This window comes from Anoplophora glabripennis, unplaced genomic scaffold (genome assembly GCF_000390285.2).
Source record: "Anoplophora glabripennis isolate ALB-LARVAE unplaced genomic scaffold, Agla_2.0 scaffold74, whole genome shotgun sequence".
Classification (NCBI taxonomy): Eukaryota; Metazoa; Arthropoda; class Insecta; order Coleoptera; family Cerambycidae; genus Anoplophora; species Anoplophora glabripennis.
The window spans coordinates 718,896-737,306 of NW_019416212.1; the positions used below are offsets into that span (position 1 = coordinate 718,896).

The window sequence follows — 18,411 nt, forward strand, 5'->3', positions numbered from 1 at the left end:
GATTTTCGTGGAAAATGATTAAATTTGTAATAAAACGTTTTAAAGTGCCCCACATTGGGCGCCAATTCTATTGAAAGGGACAGATTCATATTTTCAGTTTTATTTTTCAGATTATATCAGTGCAAAGCTCTGTTATCATTTTAATTTTTTTAATACTTTTTTTATTTATTATATTTATTACTTATTTTGATATTTTTAATAATAATAAAGGGAATATTGAAAAAAATGTATTACTTAAAAAACAGATGAGGTGACTTGTTGGTATTTTGTAATAGGTTATCCCTTGTCAACGGCATTCTAAGAAAAATGGTCGAATTCCGGGCAGAAAATTTTATTCTATTTTCCAGTTCAGGTAAGTGTAAATGGTATGTTCTTTCGTGTTATCAACCTTCTTGGAAAAACTCTCAAATTCGTTATAAAAAATTTCAAAAACCCCTTCGTAATTGAAAAAAATGACAGAATTGTTTTCCAGTTTTATTATTTTGATTATATCAATGTAAATTGGTATTTTGTAATACGTTCTTCCACGTAATCGGCATTTTAGAGAAAAATCATCGAAATCAGTGCAGAAAATTTTAAAGGCACTTTTAATAAGCTCCACGTTGGGCGCCACATGGATTGAAAAATTTGTCGAAATAAAACAAGAGTTTAAATAAATTAACAATAATATATTCAACATTAAAATGTATATATCAGTTCCATTTCAATGCATAGCACAATCGTTCTAGGTTCAAAAGTATATAAACATTAAATCTACGTAGCTACATTTTACAAACATATATGTTTCATAATTACATTCCAGTGCTTTGAAATCATAAACAAGTCTATAAATTTTGACACAAATTCTCCGAACATTGTTTTAAATTAACGTATAATTTGAAACTGAAGTATTACGTAATCTTTGGTGGCTGCATTTGTCCCTCGATCGTTCACGATTTCAAAGCACGTGGCAATCGTAGAAAATCTTAATAAATATGATCGTTAATATGGTACATTTACATATAATACTAGGCGCAATTTATAAAAGTTTATCCTAAAATGTCCACCGCCGTAAGGCGGATGGTTTAAGGCTACTTTCCACAATCAAGGGGTTCGTGAAATACAAACGGACCTCTCTCATACTACAATTTATCTAAAAAGCATTTTTGGCAGTTAAAATGATATTATGTAAAAAATGGTGGCGATTAGCAATGTTATTGCTAACGGTTTGGTCCGAAAGTTGATCCACAAAATAAAAAAGTCTGTGTGATAAAAACTTACTGTCTCTTAAAACGAAATCACTGTCTCCTGTTGGTGGTAACTATGCGTTCTCTGCTGTCCTCCCTGTTGGCGGAGTTCCTTCTCGGCGGGGAGGTCCCAGTACCAATCCGGCTCTTCCTCGACCTCTTGAACTTGGCCATATCTTCCCCGAAAACGTCGCCGGTCCTCAGAGCCGAAATCAGATCGTCGAACTCGCCTTTATCGCCGTTCTTCTCTCCATTTTTCAAACTCAAACTCTTGTTAATCGACGACAAAATGCCTTCCCGGCTGTGCTTCCTCTCCAATGTCAATTTTTTCAGGTCCGCTTCTTGTTTCGCGCGCTTTTCCTCTTCTTCCTGTCTTCGTCGCATGTTCTCGTTGTCCTGGCGCGCTTCCATCAGGGCGCTGAGAAAGGCGTCGAAGATTCCGAAGAATTCATCCGGCTGGGCGTTCGTCGTGTCTTCCCCGAAGAGGCGGACGGCTCTCTCGAAACGCGTCTGAAAATGAAAACAGTAAACCTCTCAACTCAGATCCAAGTTTCCACTTGTTTCTTACCTTCATGTCTTGATACTGGTCTTCGACTTCTGCTAGTCTGCAAGTGGCCGTTGCTTGGAACTCCCTCATAACAGGCACAAACTTGTCGTTCGCCAGAGGGCTCTGGCTGCGGTGAAACTCGATCTCCCTTGCCACGTCCTTCAGTCCCACCCTGAGCTGGGCCATGTCTTTGTTCAGCTCACCAAGAGACACTTTGGCGGCTTCCCGGATATGAGGCAGATCCTCGTCGAGACGAAGAATGTCTTTAAACTGAAAATAAAGTGAAGTCAAGAGAAATCGGCACAGAAACAAGACTTAACTTACTTTCTTTTCAAGGATCTGCACGAGGTAGTGAAGAAGGGTGGTTCCCTTGGCAGCGCTGGATTTGGTATCGGCCAGCCTGTTGAGGGAAGTCAATCTGAATCCAGAAGCGTTACCTCTAGCTCCTCTGTTCATGTAATTGCCCAGAGCGAGGACTATTTCCAAGAGCCTTCTTAACCTTCGAGATCTTGACACCTCCCGGGAAGCTTCCATGACGCTTGTGATCCTCGGCAGAATCTCGTTGAGGGTGACTTGGAAACGCTTCTTGTAGTGAAGGCTACGCAAACGTTGCTCATAATGGGGAACCCTGAAATAAACATGAATTGAAAAATAATTGCAACTACAGTATATCTAAATATTCAACAGGTTATTTGTCCTAAAGAATGCATTCAGCAATTCTCGTAGGCAAAGGCGTCCTAACACCGTGTACACTTTTATTTTTTTTATTATGGTACGTAGCCAACGTATTCGCTAATTTTAGAAATTACAGCCTATTATTTTGGATCTCTTGAATAAAGTGTAATATATTCGCACATACTTGGATATTTCGTAAAGGAACCGATCCGCTCTCGCCAAAGAGTCGATCTCATCACTGTGCTCCTCGAGTAAAGCAGCCTCTTCCGGACTAGGAGTGAACTTCAATAACTGCTCCACCATATCTATTGGTAACTGCTCCTTATTATCCATACTCAAGATGGCTTTTGTAATGTCCTCATCGGACATCTTTAATTTCGACAAGAGGATCGTGCAGTTCTGTGCCCTACGACCGTCGATGACCGATAAAACTTTGGTACGGCTCTTTCCCAGCTGTCTGAGATCTTCTATAGACCCTTCATTCTGAAACAGCAGAGTTTAGAAAAATTAATTTCAACTTTTGTCTGACTTACAGCAACTCCGTTCTTTTGGTACGCGCTGAACAATTTATCAATACTGTCCAACTCCATGGTGGTGTACAGTTTCGTATCATCCAATTCACTCCAAATGGTACCGTTCAACTTGGTATCGGGCAACTTGGACCAGTTAAAGCTCTTAAGGGGATTGGACGGCTGAGGAATGTTCTTCTTCTTCACTTGTTCGACCTTGAACGATTCGGTGGGAGGCGCCAAGGGCGCGCACGGGGGTGGGGGTGGTCCGGGTGGGGCGAGAGGCGGTGGAGGTGGTGCTAAGGGAGGTGGAGGTGGCGGGGCGCACACGAAGTCGTTCCTGCATTCCACAGGGTTGGTTTCTAGGCTCTTGTTGAGGCCCATAGCTTTGGCGTCATCCGGTAGAGAACCCGAGCTGACCAGGCGCTCTAGCCGGTGCCGTTCGCCGCGTTCGCAATTGACCTGGCGGTCTAGGTCGGCGGCGAGGTACTCCAGCTCGTTCAATCTAGGGCAGAAATCAATAGAGTTAGATGGTTTTAAAATGCGATCGTTCTCTACACTTACCTTTGCCTTGTTTCTATATGGGAACTAGTCTCCTTTTCTAATCTTTCCTTAATCCTGGACAAACTAGTCTCTATATCTTCCTTCTCCTGAGTCCTCTGATCCAGTTCTTGTTCCTTCTTTGCCAGCCTGTTCGACATATCAACGTTTTCCTTCTCTAACTCTTCAGCTTTCTTCCTGGCGGCTACCAATTCTTCTTCTTTGGCTAGCAGATGAACGACCTCTTTCACATTGATACTGATAGGAGAGACGTCTGGATCCTTAGGTTTACTATCTCCACTGTGTTGCAACACCACCTGTTGCGCTATCCTATCGAATAACAGCCAATGCTGGGGATGGGAGCCGTAATCTAAGGGTAGTAGGATGCAATGCTGCAGAAGAGACAGCAGGTGGGGGTACGCTGCTGTATGGGACAGTTTTCTTCTTAGCAGGTCGAACATCGCCGTGGCACTCTTTGTGTCGATGTGATCTTGTTCGAACTTCCTCGCCAGTTCCTTTTCATCCTCGTTTCTGACCATTTCGAAGAAGTCCAAGTGCCTGTTCAGTGTTTCGTTCTCGTGGCCTCGGAGCTTGTCTATTATGGGCTGTATGCCCAGCATGAGGAACTCGTATCGGAGGTGTAACCTGAACTCCAAATTTTCCTGACCTTGGCCGTAGTTTAGTACAGCGTTGACGAAAGACATTATAGCTGTTTTGAGATTCACTTCATCCCTGTAGACGCCTGAAATATAAGTTGTTGAATACTCGCAGGTTTAAATTACTGAACAAAGTACCTGTAGACCTGTCTAGGTCATTTATAATGCCTTGAAACCGTGTTCTCTCAAAAGCGTATTTCTGGTAGTGCAACATGGCGTCCAGGACCTTCTTGTGACCTCCAGACACCAAACAGACCGCTCCCAAGATTTCTAAGGCAGCGATTTTCGTTTTTATGTTTTCTGCACTTAAGGACTGAGCTATAGTATTTATGCTAGTGGGATGTGCTAGGACGTGTGCCCTGCCAGTCTAAAAAAGAGCAATATGTAGTCCAAAGTAACATGCAATAAATTCTACACTTACAGAATTATTCATAAGAGCTTTGAAGCACCCTATGATGCTGGTGTGGATGGAGCTTTGAGCCGTGAAGTAGTCCATCCTCTCCAGGCAGACCAGTAGGGCTGTAAGGCCATCTAATTCGATGAACTTTATCACAAAACTGTGCGTGGATGTTCTCAGCGCCGTCTTTAAGCCGTCGATTTGTTTCGTCCTAGATCTGACTTCCTCCTCAGCGTTCGACTCCGGGTACTGCAACTGGAAGAAAAAAATGTTCAGGGACACTGGGGCGGTTTAGTTTTGAACGAGCTTACAGTTGCCAAAGTCCGGAGTCTTTCCACGTAATGTTCCGGGGCGTGGGTTTGGTCCACTGTATCTTCTCCGCCTTTCCTTGAGCAATATATCTGCCACTTCTTCTGTGGAGGAAGGCTCATCATGGCCGCCTTGTTGGGAGCAGTCAAGTCGAGCTCTTCCTGCGAAACAACAGGACCTGTTATGCTGTCTTTAAATTATTTTCAAAACGTTCTTTAACTTATCGTAATAATTCATTTATTATTAGTTGGTGTATATAGTTTATAGAGTTTCTTGCGGGGTTAGGTATATTTTGCATACCTAAATTTCTGGTAACGGAGGTTCTTGTTTTGTTTTATTTGATAATATATAAAAAAATTAATATGTTTAAGTTACCTTACGATTTTTAAAAGAAACTTAGTAATTTAAGTTTGTTTAAAACAAATAAAACATAAAAAAAGTAAAAACAGTAATGTTAAAAATGCAACAAAAAAAACAACACAACATACTACACTAATTTGAAATTTTTTAATATACAGGGTGTCTCATAATTAGCTGCCAACCCTGAACAGGCCGATTCTATGATCAAAACTAAGTAAAAAAGTTCATATGAACATGGGTCCGGAAATGCTTCCTAAGGGCACAGGGACCCATTGAAGAGGGAGGAATGGAAATCATTTTTTTGCAATATCTCTCAATCGCGTTGTGATAAATGAATGAAATTTGGTATACACAGCTAAATTTTGATGAGCAATTTGATGGACTAATCCATTTATTTCCACAAGGTCCATTGGGGTGGGTACGGGGGGGCCCTTGGTACTTTGCGTGTGTAACTTTTTCATCTTTGACTTTTTAACAAATTGGACAGCAAATTCCGTTTTCCCGAACTGTTTTACGTTAAAAAGGTACTCTTGTTTCAAATCGTTATCTTTAACGGTTTCTGAGAAAATCGCTCTTGAATTAATCCCACTTTGGTCAATTTCATAGTAATTTAAACAAAAAATAATAATAATAATTTTCCTTTCCTCTCTTTTCCATTTAAAGGATTAATTTTTATTTAATTTAATTTTTTATTATTATTTTTTTATTAAAATTAGATTAAATTTAAACAAAAAATTTTTTTTTGTTTAAATTACTATGAAATTGACCAAAGTGGGATTAATTCAAGAGCGATTTTCTCAGAAACCGTTAAAGATAACGATTTGAAACAAGAGTACCTTTTTAACGTAAAACAGTTCGGGAAAACGGAATTTGCTGTCCAATTTGTTAAAAAGTCAAAGATGAAAAAGTTACACACGCAAAGTACCAAGGGCCCCCCCGTACCCACCCCAATGGACCTTGTGGAAATAAATGGATTAGTCCATCAAATTGCTCATCAAAATTTAGCTGTGTATACCAAATTTCATTCATTTATCACAACGCGATTGAGAGATATTGCAAAAAAATGATTTCCATTCCTCCCTCTTCAATGGGTCCCTGTGCCCTTAGGAAGCATTTCCGGACCCATGTTCATATGAACTTTTTTACTTAGTTTTGATCATAGAATCGGCCTGTTCAGGGTTGGCAGCTAATTATGAGACACCCCGTAGATTTATCAAACCAAATACTAAAATTAAAGGCTTGGCTATACCTGTCATTAAGGGACAATCATCTCTATAAACCCTACAACTAAAATTAGAGAAAAACAGGAAGCCTTCCATTTTGATTGACAAAACAAAACAGTTGTGCTGAAAAAGTTCTAAAAAATTCCTAAAAATAGTGAAGAGTATTGATTTTACTGTCATTTACGTTACTATTATAAAGACGATCATTATTTGATATTTAGAGAAAACTCATGAGAACTCTTGTTGAGTTTCAATAAACGCAATATTTCGTTCAAATAAAGAATAAAACGATGTGTGACTACATCCTCATTTCATTTCCTTAAAACGAAATAAGATAAACATTTTACTAATATTCTTAAGTTCAGGTATATGTTTACAGAGAGAAATATATTTCAATCAATTAAAGTTAACCGTTCTGTGTTAAATATTGACATGAGAAAAGAAATGAGATCGTTTTCCTGTCGGCTTTCTTAACTTTTCCAGAACGTGGTAAAATAATACAATCGAACGGAAGAATCAGAGAAAATCATTACATACATATATTTGCTTATAAAACATATTTTTAACGCGATAAAAGCTCGCGAAAGCAATTACCGACCATATCGCTGAAAGATGGTTAGTAACCGATAGTTTTCTTATATAATAAATTATTTCATTTATCTGCAGCATGTAATCTTCTCACATGAGGAAGCACGACAGTCGAAGCGGCGAAACAAACGATTCAATTTAATTTTTATAATACGAGTGAATATTTCCTTAACAGAAATCTGTTAGAAATCAGCGATGCTAGACGTTATAAACATCGGTTGCAGAATGGTTTTCTGTATCGGATCGCGATGTGTGAAAAGAGGTTTGAAAAATAACAGGTGCACGAGTAGTGGATTCTCATATTCAAGTGACAAAGAATACAGAGTGGTATAGTCTTTCCGAACGGTTGAACATATATAAAAACGCCTAGCAATAAAATTGAATGACTTTCATAGGCGTTCTTTAAAAAGTTTTCTGCTAAAGGTAAACAATAATAATAAGTAAGAAGATATCCTTGCCAGGAAAGGATGAGGAAAGGTTGTTAGTTTAGGTTAGAAAAGTTATTAAATAAAAATAATCCGCATTGCTGCACTACACTGCTAGGCAATTTGTCAACAAATGGAATTTATGGCCCAGTCACCAAATGCGGCGTTTGTCCGCGCGCGCAGTCTTCAACTGGTCGTATACATTTCTACCACCTGCGCGTTTAGCTTGACCACACATGTATATGGGTATGGTTAAATAAATATGGGAACAAGTTTTTCAAATATTTCAATGTCGAGTTGCTGTGTAGCGTCCGAACCTGGTACATACTGCTTAGCTCTTTGGTCTTCAATTGAGATCGGAAAGACTATACTAATTTTTGAACCTTTGATACCCAGTATACAGAATGAGTAAACATACACAAAAGTTGTTATTAAATTTAAACTTATTTTTGTTCTTTTCGATTTATATCGTAAATTCGGGGGACTGTTCATTAGATTATTTTAGAGTAAAAATCCTTAATGAGCCAAGCCACCAGATTCAAGTATATTTCGATATTATTCCGATCTTCAAAAACTTCTAAAGATGGCTTAGATTGATGTACATGGGGTTAATAATTTAGGTACTCAATTAAAGGTAAAAGTCCATTAAATTAGTTTATAAATACACCAACCATCATTAAGATTTTCGCGTCTGAGTATTTAGAAATTTTTTTTAAATTTAAAATAAGCTTATCCCATAGTTAAATAAATTTAAAATAACTCTAAAACTATTCATTTAATAAAAAATGTATAGGATTTTTTGGTCCGAAATTCAGTACTAAATACATGGTATTAAAACATTTTTAGAAATGAATTTCAAATAATTCATTTTTAAATAAATATGTATTCATAAAATGCTCTCATCAAATTCAATTCAGTTTCGATGAGTAAAATACGGAGAGGCCAATTGTCCAAACCTAAGGCGCATTTCACTACAGGATCTCTGCGGATCAGTCAATGACTGTGATCGAACGTCGGCCCTGAGCCTTGCAGCTCATTAACCAGGATCGGAACTGACCAGTACGTGTAGTACCATCCCGAGGGTGTACCAAAGTGGAAGAAGGGAACAAAATAAATTAGATCATTTCACATATTTTCCGGAATATACCTCATCGATGGAGGACAATAGACCAGCGCGACGTCAACAGTCCGAAGCGTCCGTTGAGGTTGGCGTGATGAGGGAGGCATCCGAACAACCCGTTTGCCTCTTTGCAAGCGAATAGGAGACAAGAGTCCCAGCACTGCAGACAATCTATGGGGATCCACGACAGAAAAATAAAAATGATGAAAGACGACATTACGCTGTATAATACGGATACACCTGGTGCTATTCTAAAGTGCAACAACTTTTTCATCGCTCAAGCACATACACAAGAAAATCGCTTAACCACGGCAATTTCCGGATACAGTTTTAATAAATAGTTGCATTAAAGCAGCGATCGCATCGTCGCGAACGCTGCCATACCGTTAGACGATAAATAACGCCATTGGGATTAACTACTTTCGTTTTTATTTTATTAATTATTGCCGCAGCCGCGGGACCGTTACGGGATCACGTGTGAGAATACTACGTGCCAGGGAATACTACGAATTGCATTCACTTTGCGGTACCGACGGAAGGCCGAGCGGCGTTTCTGCATTATTTTGAAGGCCGCGCCAATATTACAGTTGTTTCACCAGAAACGCATATTAAAATTAATAACTGCCCGAACCGCCGCGTTATTGCTGATTTAATATAGTTCCCCGTTCTCAAATGAGTTGCGTTTGATAAGTCGTTCACTTCCATATACGGGGTGATTTAGTTATCTACAGGAGAGATGTTAAGGATTGTCTTTGAAACACTACTAATTTTGGAATAAAGACAGGTATAGGAGCTACAGTTTTACGGTTCAGTCTCTCTGGTTTTATTGGTGATAGGAAAGTTGGCGCTTGATTGATTTTAGAGCATTTCTTCACAAATAATGTTTCACACTGTATTTATAATGCCAGCTTGATACATACTGGTTATTTAGCTTCTATTTTTAATTTGGGTGTTACAAAAAACTCAAGTCAAGCCATTAACGATAGGTAATTTAGAAAAATAAATTGGAACTTTGCTTACGCCATTTTGCAGTTAGGCGCCTCCAGGATGATAATATTAAAATAAAAAAAGGAAATTTATTATTATCTTCGTGTAGGCTATTGATTATGTCATATGGTATGGAACTACAACGTTGATGGGTTTATATTGCATGAACCGTTCAAATGGTTATCAAGAATAAAAAAACCGCGGAGTGCTATTAATTGGAGGGTGGAAATTGGAGATAGGCGTGAAAATGCACCCCTTTCAGTTTTTTAATTGTAGCTCGAAAACGAAGCAAAGTTTCGCTGTAGTTCATAGGAAAAATTATTTAGAGAATTCAATTTCGCATCGAAATAGCTTATTTAAAAAATTTAAAAGGAAAGTTTTATGCAAAATAATCGTTAATAAACAATTTGAAAAAAAAATTCGATTTTCTGATTTTTTTTTACTTTTTTGTCTGTAGTACTTATAGTTTTTTGGAAATTTTGGACCATGATAATAACAATTGTGGACTCATAATACGCATTTTTTAAAATAGATAAAAACAACTTCTAAGTCATATTATAAAAAATCGCAATGTTTAATAACCAAGACCTTCATCAAAATTTTACAAGAATGAAAAAAAAATTACAAAATTGTGACGGTTTTAGAATATAAGTCCAAATGCGTCAAATTTCAGCCGAGTTAAACATTTCTTTATAAAACAACGGAGTTATTAACACAAATCTTTTTTAAAGTTTAAATTTGACATCCTGAAAAATCTTGAAAAAGAGCGTCTAAATGAAAAATAACATGATTATCTTCCATGCTCAAAGACTGGTTAACGCCTTAACCTTATTTTTTTCTAATTGCTAATAGTATTTATTGAAGATTTTCGTTTTACTTCCTAGTACTAGTAAAAGATTATGCACACAAAGTTAAGTAGCTACTATTTAATATTTAATACATTCAAACAGCTAACAAGGTTATTAATGAAAATATTAAATAACAATGAATCTAGGACAGATCCCTGAGGAACACCGGACATGACTGAAAAACTGCGCAATGAGAAACCTTTAAAGCATACATATCGATGTCTATCAGAAAGATAAGAATATAAAAGAGCTAACATAGGCAATGAAAGTATTTACCAGCTCAGCCATCTCTGTGCATGTTGGTGGTAATAAAGTTGTCTCGTGATTTTTTTATTGCATTTCCGTTACAAATAAAGCTACCACAATGATAATAGTTGTTATTTAGCTTAGTTTCTTTAATTTGGGAATATAAAGGATGTGCTACACGTTCAGACTTAATCTTATTAGGTTTTTCAATTCATCTAGTTCTTTCAAACGAGATATTTTCGGATTTTTTGGTATGAAACAACATACCACGAGTTCGGCAAATTTGGTATCCAGTTCTTCCTGAGAAGGCATCGGTTGCGTGGGGGTGATGGCTTGCAGGGTGAGGGTTCCTGTGTTCTCGACAACACAATAAGTGATTTCGGGTGGTTCGTCATCCTAGAACAAAAAATATATACGTGAGGCTATGAAACACTACGTGCAGAGAATTATGTTTTCTATTTTTTTCTACATTATAGACTTTATATATTACACAGTCTTAATTACAGGAATAAAACATCAGGAATAAAAAAATGTCACATCGTGCCCATACAAAGAGTGTATACTAACTTTTGACCAATAATTTCTTTGATATTTCCAGGTTTTTAGGTAGATTTAAAAATAAATCCGTTTTGTAAAAATATAAGCTCTATATCAGACATATTATATCTTAAATCGGGAAAAAAGTTTTCCCACTGAGTGTTAACTTTTAAGCAGTCAATATATTTATATACAGAGTGAACTAAATTTGACTATCACTACAGAAATCTAAGAAACTATTAGAGGTACTGAAAAGCTTACATAAACAAAGTAGTACAGAATTCAAATGGACCAAATGCTATTACAGCTAATTTCTGAATTTTTTAATGATATTTTGATAACTATTAAATCTGCACTTTGTCCACTTAAGGCTATCTACATATTCGCATCTAATAGTCTGTAAGATCCCTATGTAGTTATGATGGAATATGGATCACTAAGGATAAAATAAACCAAAATAGCATAAACTAATTCTTAATCACAGTTAACCAATAAACATACGACATAGATGGNTGGACCAAATGCTATTACAGCTAATTTCTGAATTTTTTAGTGATATTTTGATAACTATTAAATCTGCACTTTGTCCACTTAAGGCTATCTACATACTCGCATCTAATAGTCTGTAAGATCCCTATGTAGTTATGATGGAATATGGATCACTAAGGATAAAATAAACCAAAATAGCATAAACTAATTCTTAATCACAGTTAACCAATAAACATACGACATAGATGGTATAGATACAGGACGTGGCAGCACCTCATTGATTATAATTAGAATTTAAAAAGATTCATAGGAAATTTTAGAAATTTGCTGATATTTTCCAGACACTTCCAGATGAAATTCCCTGATAATTCCAGAATCTCTAGATTATCCAGATTTACATACATTAAAAGATCGGTACGCAATTGATAAGAGTATGAATTGCCTATATATAGGCTACTACCTTGTTTAAAAAACAGGTTAGTGAATATTATTGCTGACATCTAAAAAGCTGCTAAGTCACAAATGTTCTTTTTTAAGTGGACGACAATATATGCCGTGCTTTTTTTACCACTTTTTTAATGCCATTCAGTTAAAGTTCAAACGGATCAAGGCGCTGTATTCATAAATATCATAATTTCCATTTGTTATTTTAAAGTATCTAACGTAGAGTATATAGTTTAAGACTGTCTTGAGTGTAATTTCCAAACGTAATTTTGACTACAAACCATTTTCTCGGCCAACAACGCATTTATAGTCATATTTTTTACACTAATCCTAACTACAAGCTACAATGACTTGGTTATTAGTGTTTGTCATTGTCTGGGTAAATAAATAAACAAAAGTTACTCTGTGTAAAAATCTTCTATCTAGAGTTTTAAAATGCCTTCAATTATAGTAGCTAACGACAGGCCATTTCGATATTCAGTTAAGAACTCATCGTCGGACAAAAAAATCAAGTTTAATTTACGTTAGCCAATTGGCATAACCGAGGCTCGTTCATCATTCCCTGTTATTAGTTTTAAATCGAAGCTATTACCGATAATTTATCTTTCTTAGATACCAACCCCGTCCCATTTGCGAGCTTTCCCATGTTGTCATTTTTTCCATCAGGTTGGGTCATAAATTACGTGTCCGAAGACGTATTATTTTTTTTTAATTACGAGTAAATTATCCCTGCACAATATTTATGTCTTTTGCTACACAATCTAGATTAATTTTTGTCTCCATCAAGGCTAGGTGAGACTTTAAATGAAGAAAGGAGATATATTTCAGAGTAATCAAAACGTCTGAAACTATAAATTGTCCTTAACCAACTAAATAGATTAATTAATTGTTGTTCCCACCAAGGCTATATGAGACTTAAAAAAAGCAGCAAGCAGACAAAATCTTTGAAGCTATAACTTATTTTTTAATGTCCAAAAATAATGTTTTGATTTTGAACAGTTAAATAAACACTACTAAAGGGTATTAACCAAATTGTGATGCAGCTTCTTAATTAAACAAATGTTTATTCAATTCTGAGACTGGGAAGCAGAGTGATCTGTGAAACAAAGAACAAACCAACGCACACTGAGATAAAAAGACCCCATACGCCTCTTTATTGGGGATAATAAACCTCCGCTGACAATAAGAATCCTGATAGAAATTTGGAGAAATGAAAGTAACAATTACTGAATGCAAGAAACCCGCAGTCACGGGCAGTCCTTTCGATTAATTTCTTCGATATTAGCGTGGCATTCCGTGTGTATTGAGTCACCGGTGAAAATATGACATGCGAGGAGTAGCCGTGGCCCACCGCGATTTATTTGGAAGTCTGGCCCTGGGGCTAGCATTGCTGAAGACCGGAGAGATTTCGTAGGTCAGTAAATACGTTATGTACAGGGTGATTCTTTTGACAGCGACAGACACGATACTCTCACACAAAGTTAAAAATATAAGTAGCTACAGATTTTTGTTAAAAATTGCAATAAAAATGGTAACAGAGGCCTAACATACTAGATGCGTTCCAATGTAAAGGAAACCTTTTAAAAATAGGAACAATAAAACGTTTTTTTGGCAAAACCGGTTTCTTTTATTCAAACTAATTCCCTTCGGACTCCATACAACGATTTGCACGGTCTAAAAGTATGTCGAATGAGTGTTTTAGATTATCGTTCTTCAGGATGACAATATATTAGTGAAGTTATATTATTTAAAATAGAGTAATAGAAAAATAATTTGAATAAAATAATAAATAACTCAAATTTTAATACTAGAAACTTAACTATTCGGAACAAATTCGAAATAAAAACACTCGAGAAAATACTTACGTACAAAAATTTACCAGAGGGTAGTCCAGACCAAAATAAGGATAAAATTCATATAAAATATTTTTCTGCGATGCACTCTCACTGAGTTACAGGGTGTTGTTTAGAAAAAAATAACAACAACTTTCCGCAATAACTCAAAAACCCTTTCAGGGATTTAATAATTTTTGGGTGAAGTGTGCATCTTTTTTTGGTCTGGTCTACCCCCTGGTAAATTTTTGTACGCTAACATTGGGACACCCTGTATATTTTGCTGAAATGCTCGAGCACAAATTAAGAACAGGTGAATATAATATTTTATTTAAAGCAACAAGATACAAAATGCTAATGTTTGCATTAGTAAACAAGGAAAAAATGTTAAATACAACATTTAAAATTATTTTTCAATGAAACTGAAAAACAGAGCTCAGAGCAAAAACTGCTTTTTATTTCAGAGCTATATGCTCTTACCAGTATACCAATATGGAAAACCTACAATTTTCTGGAGATTTTTATAGATATGGAAATATCAGCAAATTTCACGAAGTTTCGTGGAATTTTTTAATTTAGAGTCAAATCACCCTGTATATTACAAAATTACTGTGACTTACTTGACACACAATAACTTGAACAAAATATTTTCCAATTTCTCTTTTTTGTTAAAAAAATAACCCATTATATCATATTTCTCTATCATTATACGTAATTTTTCAATAGAATAGCATATAATTATCAATTATTCACTTATCCTTGGAGATTCAAAGCGCACCACATACCTGAGCATACTTTCTCTTGTTTGTTATTTTAACTCGACATGTTATTACTTTTACTTTAAACACATATACAGAAAGAGTATGTCTGAGTGTTTTGAAAAATACACGAACAAATATGTACTCTCTTATCCAGATCGCGAAAGGAAGAGTATACGTACATTTTTACAAATATAGTAGCACACTACTAGAAACCTAAAGACAGGAATCTTCAATATCCTTTTAAGTATTCTTTTGTCTTGTTTTAAATCACACACACGGACAACTATGATCCGAAACTATTTTTAAAATGTAATTGTGTGATTCATCTTGTTATTGTTATGGCAAATGTTTATGTCCATCCATACATGGACAAAATGCCTAACTAGATTTTCAAGATTTTGTCCTTGTGAGTCAGACGCATAAGGAAGGATAATTTCGTAGAATAAATGGAAAGTACGTATTTTTATCTTCGTTTATTGAAACACTTGACGTATGGAGTATTAATATAAAAACTGCTGTAGTTGCGATAAATCTAATAATATACTGGAGAAAGGAAGTAATTATTATACAATGTACTAATTATTTAACTGAATATAAATCATATTGTACATATTAAACAACAAAATTTAATCTAATTAATATATTTCGAGATATAATACCAATCTATCTCAGATGCAACTTTTTTCAAAATAACAATAGTTATCTACGTAAAAAGAATCGTGGTTTCGAAAGATATCACAAGTATAACAATAGTTTCTAAATATGTGACAGATTACCATTAATTTTTAAGTGCTTAGAAAAAATGTATTTTTTTGTTTAGTAGTTATATTTCCATGCTTTATTAATACTTATCTCTTTTATAATAGTAATAATAACATTCAAATATGTACCACTCATCAACGTTCTACTTTCATTTGTTTTGGAATTCGCGGCTATCTCGAAAATATCCCCTTATCGTTTAATTGGTGTATTTAGCTAGTTAATTTTGGAATGTTCCGTTCAAATTCTCTAATCCTTTGATAGCAGGTTGTTACCAAATTATTATAATTAGTGCCTAATATGTGTTCAGGAAAAAGTAATTATAGGCTTAATGTAAATGAGTTTAATTAGATAAGTATGTCCTTCCAACAGACCGTTACATCCACTACTTTTTCCCATCTACTATTCGAGGTTTCCTCTTGGGTGTGTGAAGATGAAAAACAGATCGATTAGATCTGTTTACGTTTATGTGCAGATGTATCAGGGTGGGTCAAAAAAATCGACTATTTTTTTACTTTATACTCTGAAAAATAGGTTGCTAGACACCTCTAGAAAAATCTCTCCAAATATGAGCTCTTCATTTTAATAGGAAGGTCCTCCGCTTTACAGTTTTCCATTTTTTCCTCAGTATTAGAAAAAAAAATATCTCTCTATCAACTGTTCGTTAAAAATATCTCTCCTCATATACAGGAAGTTGAACGTTCTACAAAAAAGGTCTATTACAATTTTTTCATAAACCTCACCGTTTAAAAGATATTGAAGGTTGAGGTTTGATTATTTTAAGACAAATTTCTGTTTGGCTTATGAATTTTATAACAAAAAATCATTATGAAATGCGCAATTCATAGTGTTGTAGGAAATTAACTGCTCTACAAAAATGGTCTCTTATGATTAGTCGATTAAATAAAGCGTTTAAAAAATATTCATCGTCAAACTTCAATGTACGCTAATTTTAATAGTTTTTGATTAATAATTCGGAAAATTTCAATTTAGTTTGAGTTTCAGGGAAATTTATACAAATTTGAGTTTCTATCGTAAAAGTAACCATTATAGAGAAGTTCTTTGTTCGAAAAAATTTAATATTTTTATAAATTTTATCTAATAATTTAAAATCCCGATCGTGTTATTTTTTTTGAAAGAGTGTGTTCAGAACGTATTTCAAAACTTTTTCACAAAATATACATAAAATGTTTCGTTCTAGGGGATTTTTGTTTTGAATTTCATTACTTCTTCTGTTTGTCTTGTGAAACTAGCGCCATCTATGTTTTTTATTCTCAACTTATCTTTAGTATCTATACGTTTTGTACCGCATTTTCAGTTATTCTAAAACTCATGATACGTGATAAGATAGTTTATTACAAATAAGTCTTATAATCACTACATAAATTTATTTATTATTAATTAACCTATAATGGATAAGGAAATTCGTTTGATCGGTATACCTATGCAAAAAATTTTGGAACGTAAGTTACCAACAGTGAAAGAGGTTATGTGTGTTATTCTATCAACTGAAAGTTTTAAAGTGTTCAATCAAACAAAGTGCTAAAAATTCAGTTGACCAAGTTATTGAACTGTAGAAAAAAATCAGATTCCAACTAGTGGAGCTCCTAATGCAGTCAAAAAAATTCATCGCTATCATATTTATCATATAAAAAGTTTCACTCAAACTCGATTGATAATTAAATAAAAAAAACTTTTTAATAACAAATTGAACATTTTTTTTCTTTAAGATTAATACTTTTCATAATAAATTTCTAACGAAAACGTTATTTTTTCAAGATTTAATGAATCATTGACTCTCGGTGAAAAATAATGCACTAATTTTTTTTCGATGTAACCAAACATGTTTACGACTAAAAAAAAACTAGAAAAATAGTTTAAAACATTTCTCTGTTCATAGAAACTCAAATTTGTATAAATTTCCCGGAAACTCATAAACTAAATTGAAAATTTCCCAATTATTAATCAAAAACTGTTAAAATTGGCGTGTATTGAAGTTTGACGATGAATATCTTTTAAACGCTTTATTTAATCGACTAATCATAAGAGACCATTTTTGTAGAGCAGCTAATTTCATACAAAACCATGAATTTCGCATTTCATAATGATTTTTTGTTAACGAGTTATAAAATTCATAAGCAAAACAGAAATTTGTCTTAAAATAATCAAACCTCAACCTTCAATATCTTTTAAACAGCGAGGTTTACGAAAAAAATATAAGAGACCTTTTTTGTAGAGCGTTAAATTTCCTACAAGTATATGAGGAGAGATATTTTTAACGAACAGTTGATAGAGGGATATGATTTTTTTTTCTAATACTGAGAAAAAAATGGAAAACTGTAAAGCGGAGGACCTTCCTATTAAAATTAAGACCTCATATTTGGAGAGAATTTTCTAGAAGTGTCTAGCAACCTATTTTTCAGAGTATAAAGTAAAAAAAAAAATAGTCGATTTTTTTGACCCACCCTAACTGATGTATACTTTTATCTTATTCCATTCCGCATGTTCCGCAGATGTCAAGCAAAACCATCAAGTTTGTCATTAAATATATTACATCATTAGCACTGAGTTATTCAATGTCAATATCATTCCCTAACATCTAAATTGCTGTAGGCATTAAATATTTCTACGACACTTCACGTAAATACAGGGTGAACCTTAAATGTGTATATATTTTATTACATATGCTTTATTTACTTTAGAAAACGAGATTTTAAAAAGGCGAAATAAACTTCTGGACAAAATTGAGGTAAATTTTAATGAAAACTTACAAATATGAGCTTATACAATCACTTGAGAAAGAAATCTGCCAAACTTGAGCTTATTTAAAATCATTAGATGTATGTATGTATGTATGTATGTATGTATGTATGTATGTATGTATGTATGTATGTATGTATGTATGTATGTATGTATGTATGTATGTATGTATG

General features: G+C 34.7%; 1 protein-coding gene across 1 annotated transcript in view; it reads right to left on the reverse strand.

Moving 5' to 3' along the window:
* Nucleotides 1–647: 647 nt before the first annotated feature.
* The window catches only part of LOC108906143 (disheveled-associated activator of morphogenesis 1), a 23,428-nt gene continuing 5,664 nt past the window's right edge, over nucleotides 648–18,411 (reverse strand). The window contains exons 2-11 of the mRNA XM_018709327.1: nucleotides 10,924–11,052; nucleotides 4,862–5,020; nucleotides 4,575–4,805; nucleotides 4,292–4,520; nucleotides 3,522–4,239; nucleotides 2,982–3,462; nucleotides 2,633–2,931; nucleotides 2,098–2,401; nucleotides 1,795–2,043; nucleotides 648–1,736 (exon numbers count right to left, since the gene is read on the reverse strand). Of these exons, the coding sequence (XP_018564843.1) occupies nucleotides 1,278–1,736; nucleotides 1,795–2,043; nucleotides 2,098–2,401; nucleotides 2,633–2,931; nucleotides 2,982–3,462; nucleotides 3,522–4,239; nucleotides 4,292–4,520; nucleotides 4,575–4,805; nucleotides 4,862–5,020; nucleotides 10,924–11,052 (3,258 nt within the window). The 3' untranslated portion in view covers nucleotides 648–1,277. The remainder of the gene's footprint in view (nucleotides 1,737–1,794; nucleotides 2,044–2,097; nucleotides 2,402–2,632; nucleotides 2,932–2,981; nucleotides 3,463–3,521; nucleotides 4,240–4,291; nucleotides 4,521–4,574; nucleotides 4,806–4,861; nucleotides 5,021–10,923; nucleotides 11,053–18,411) is intronic.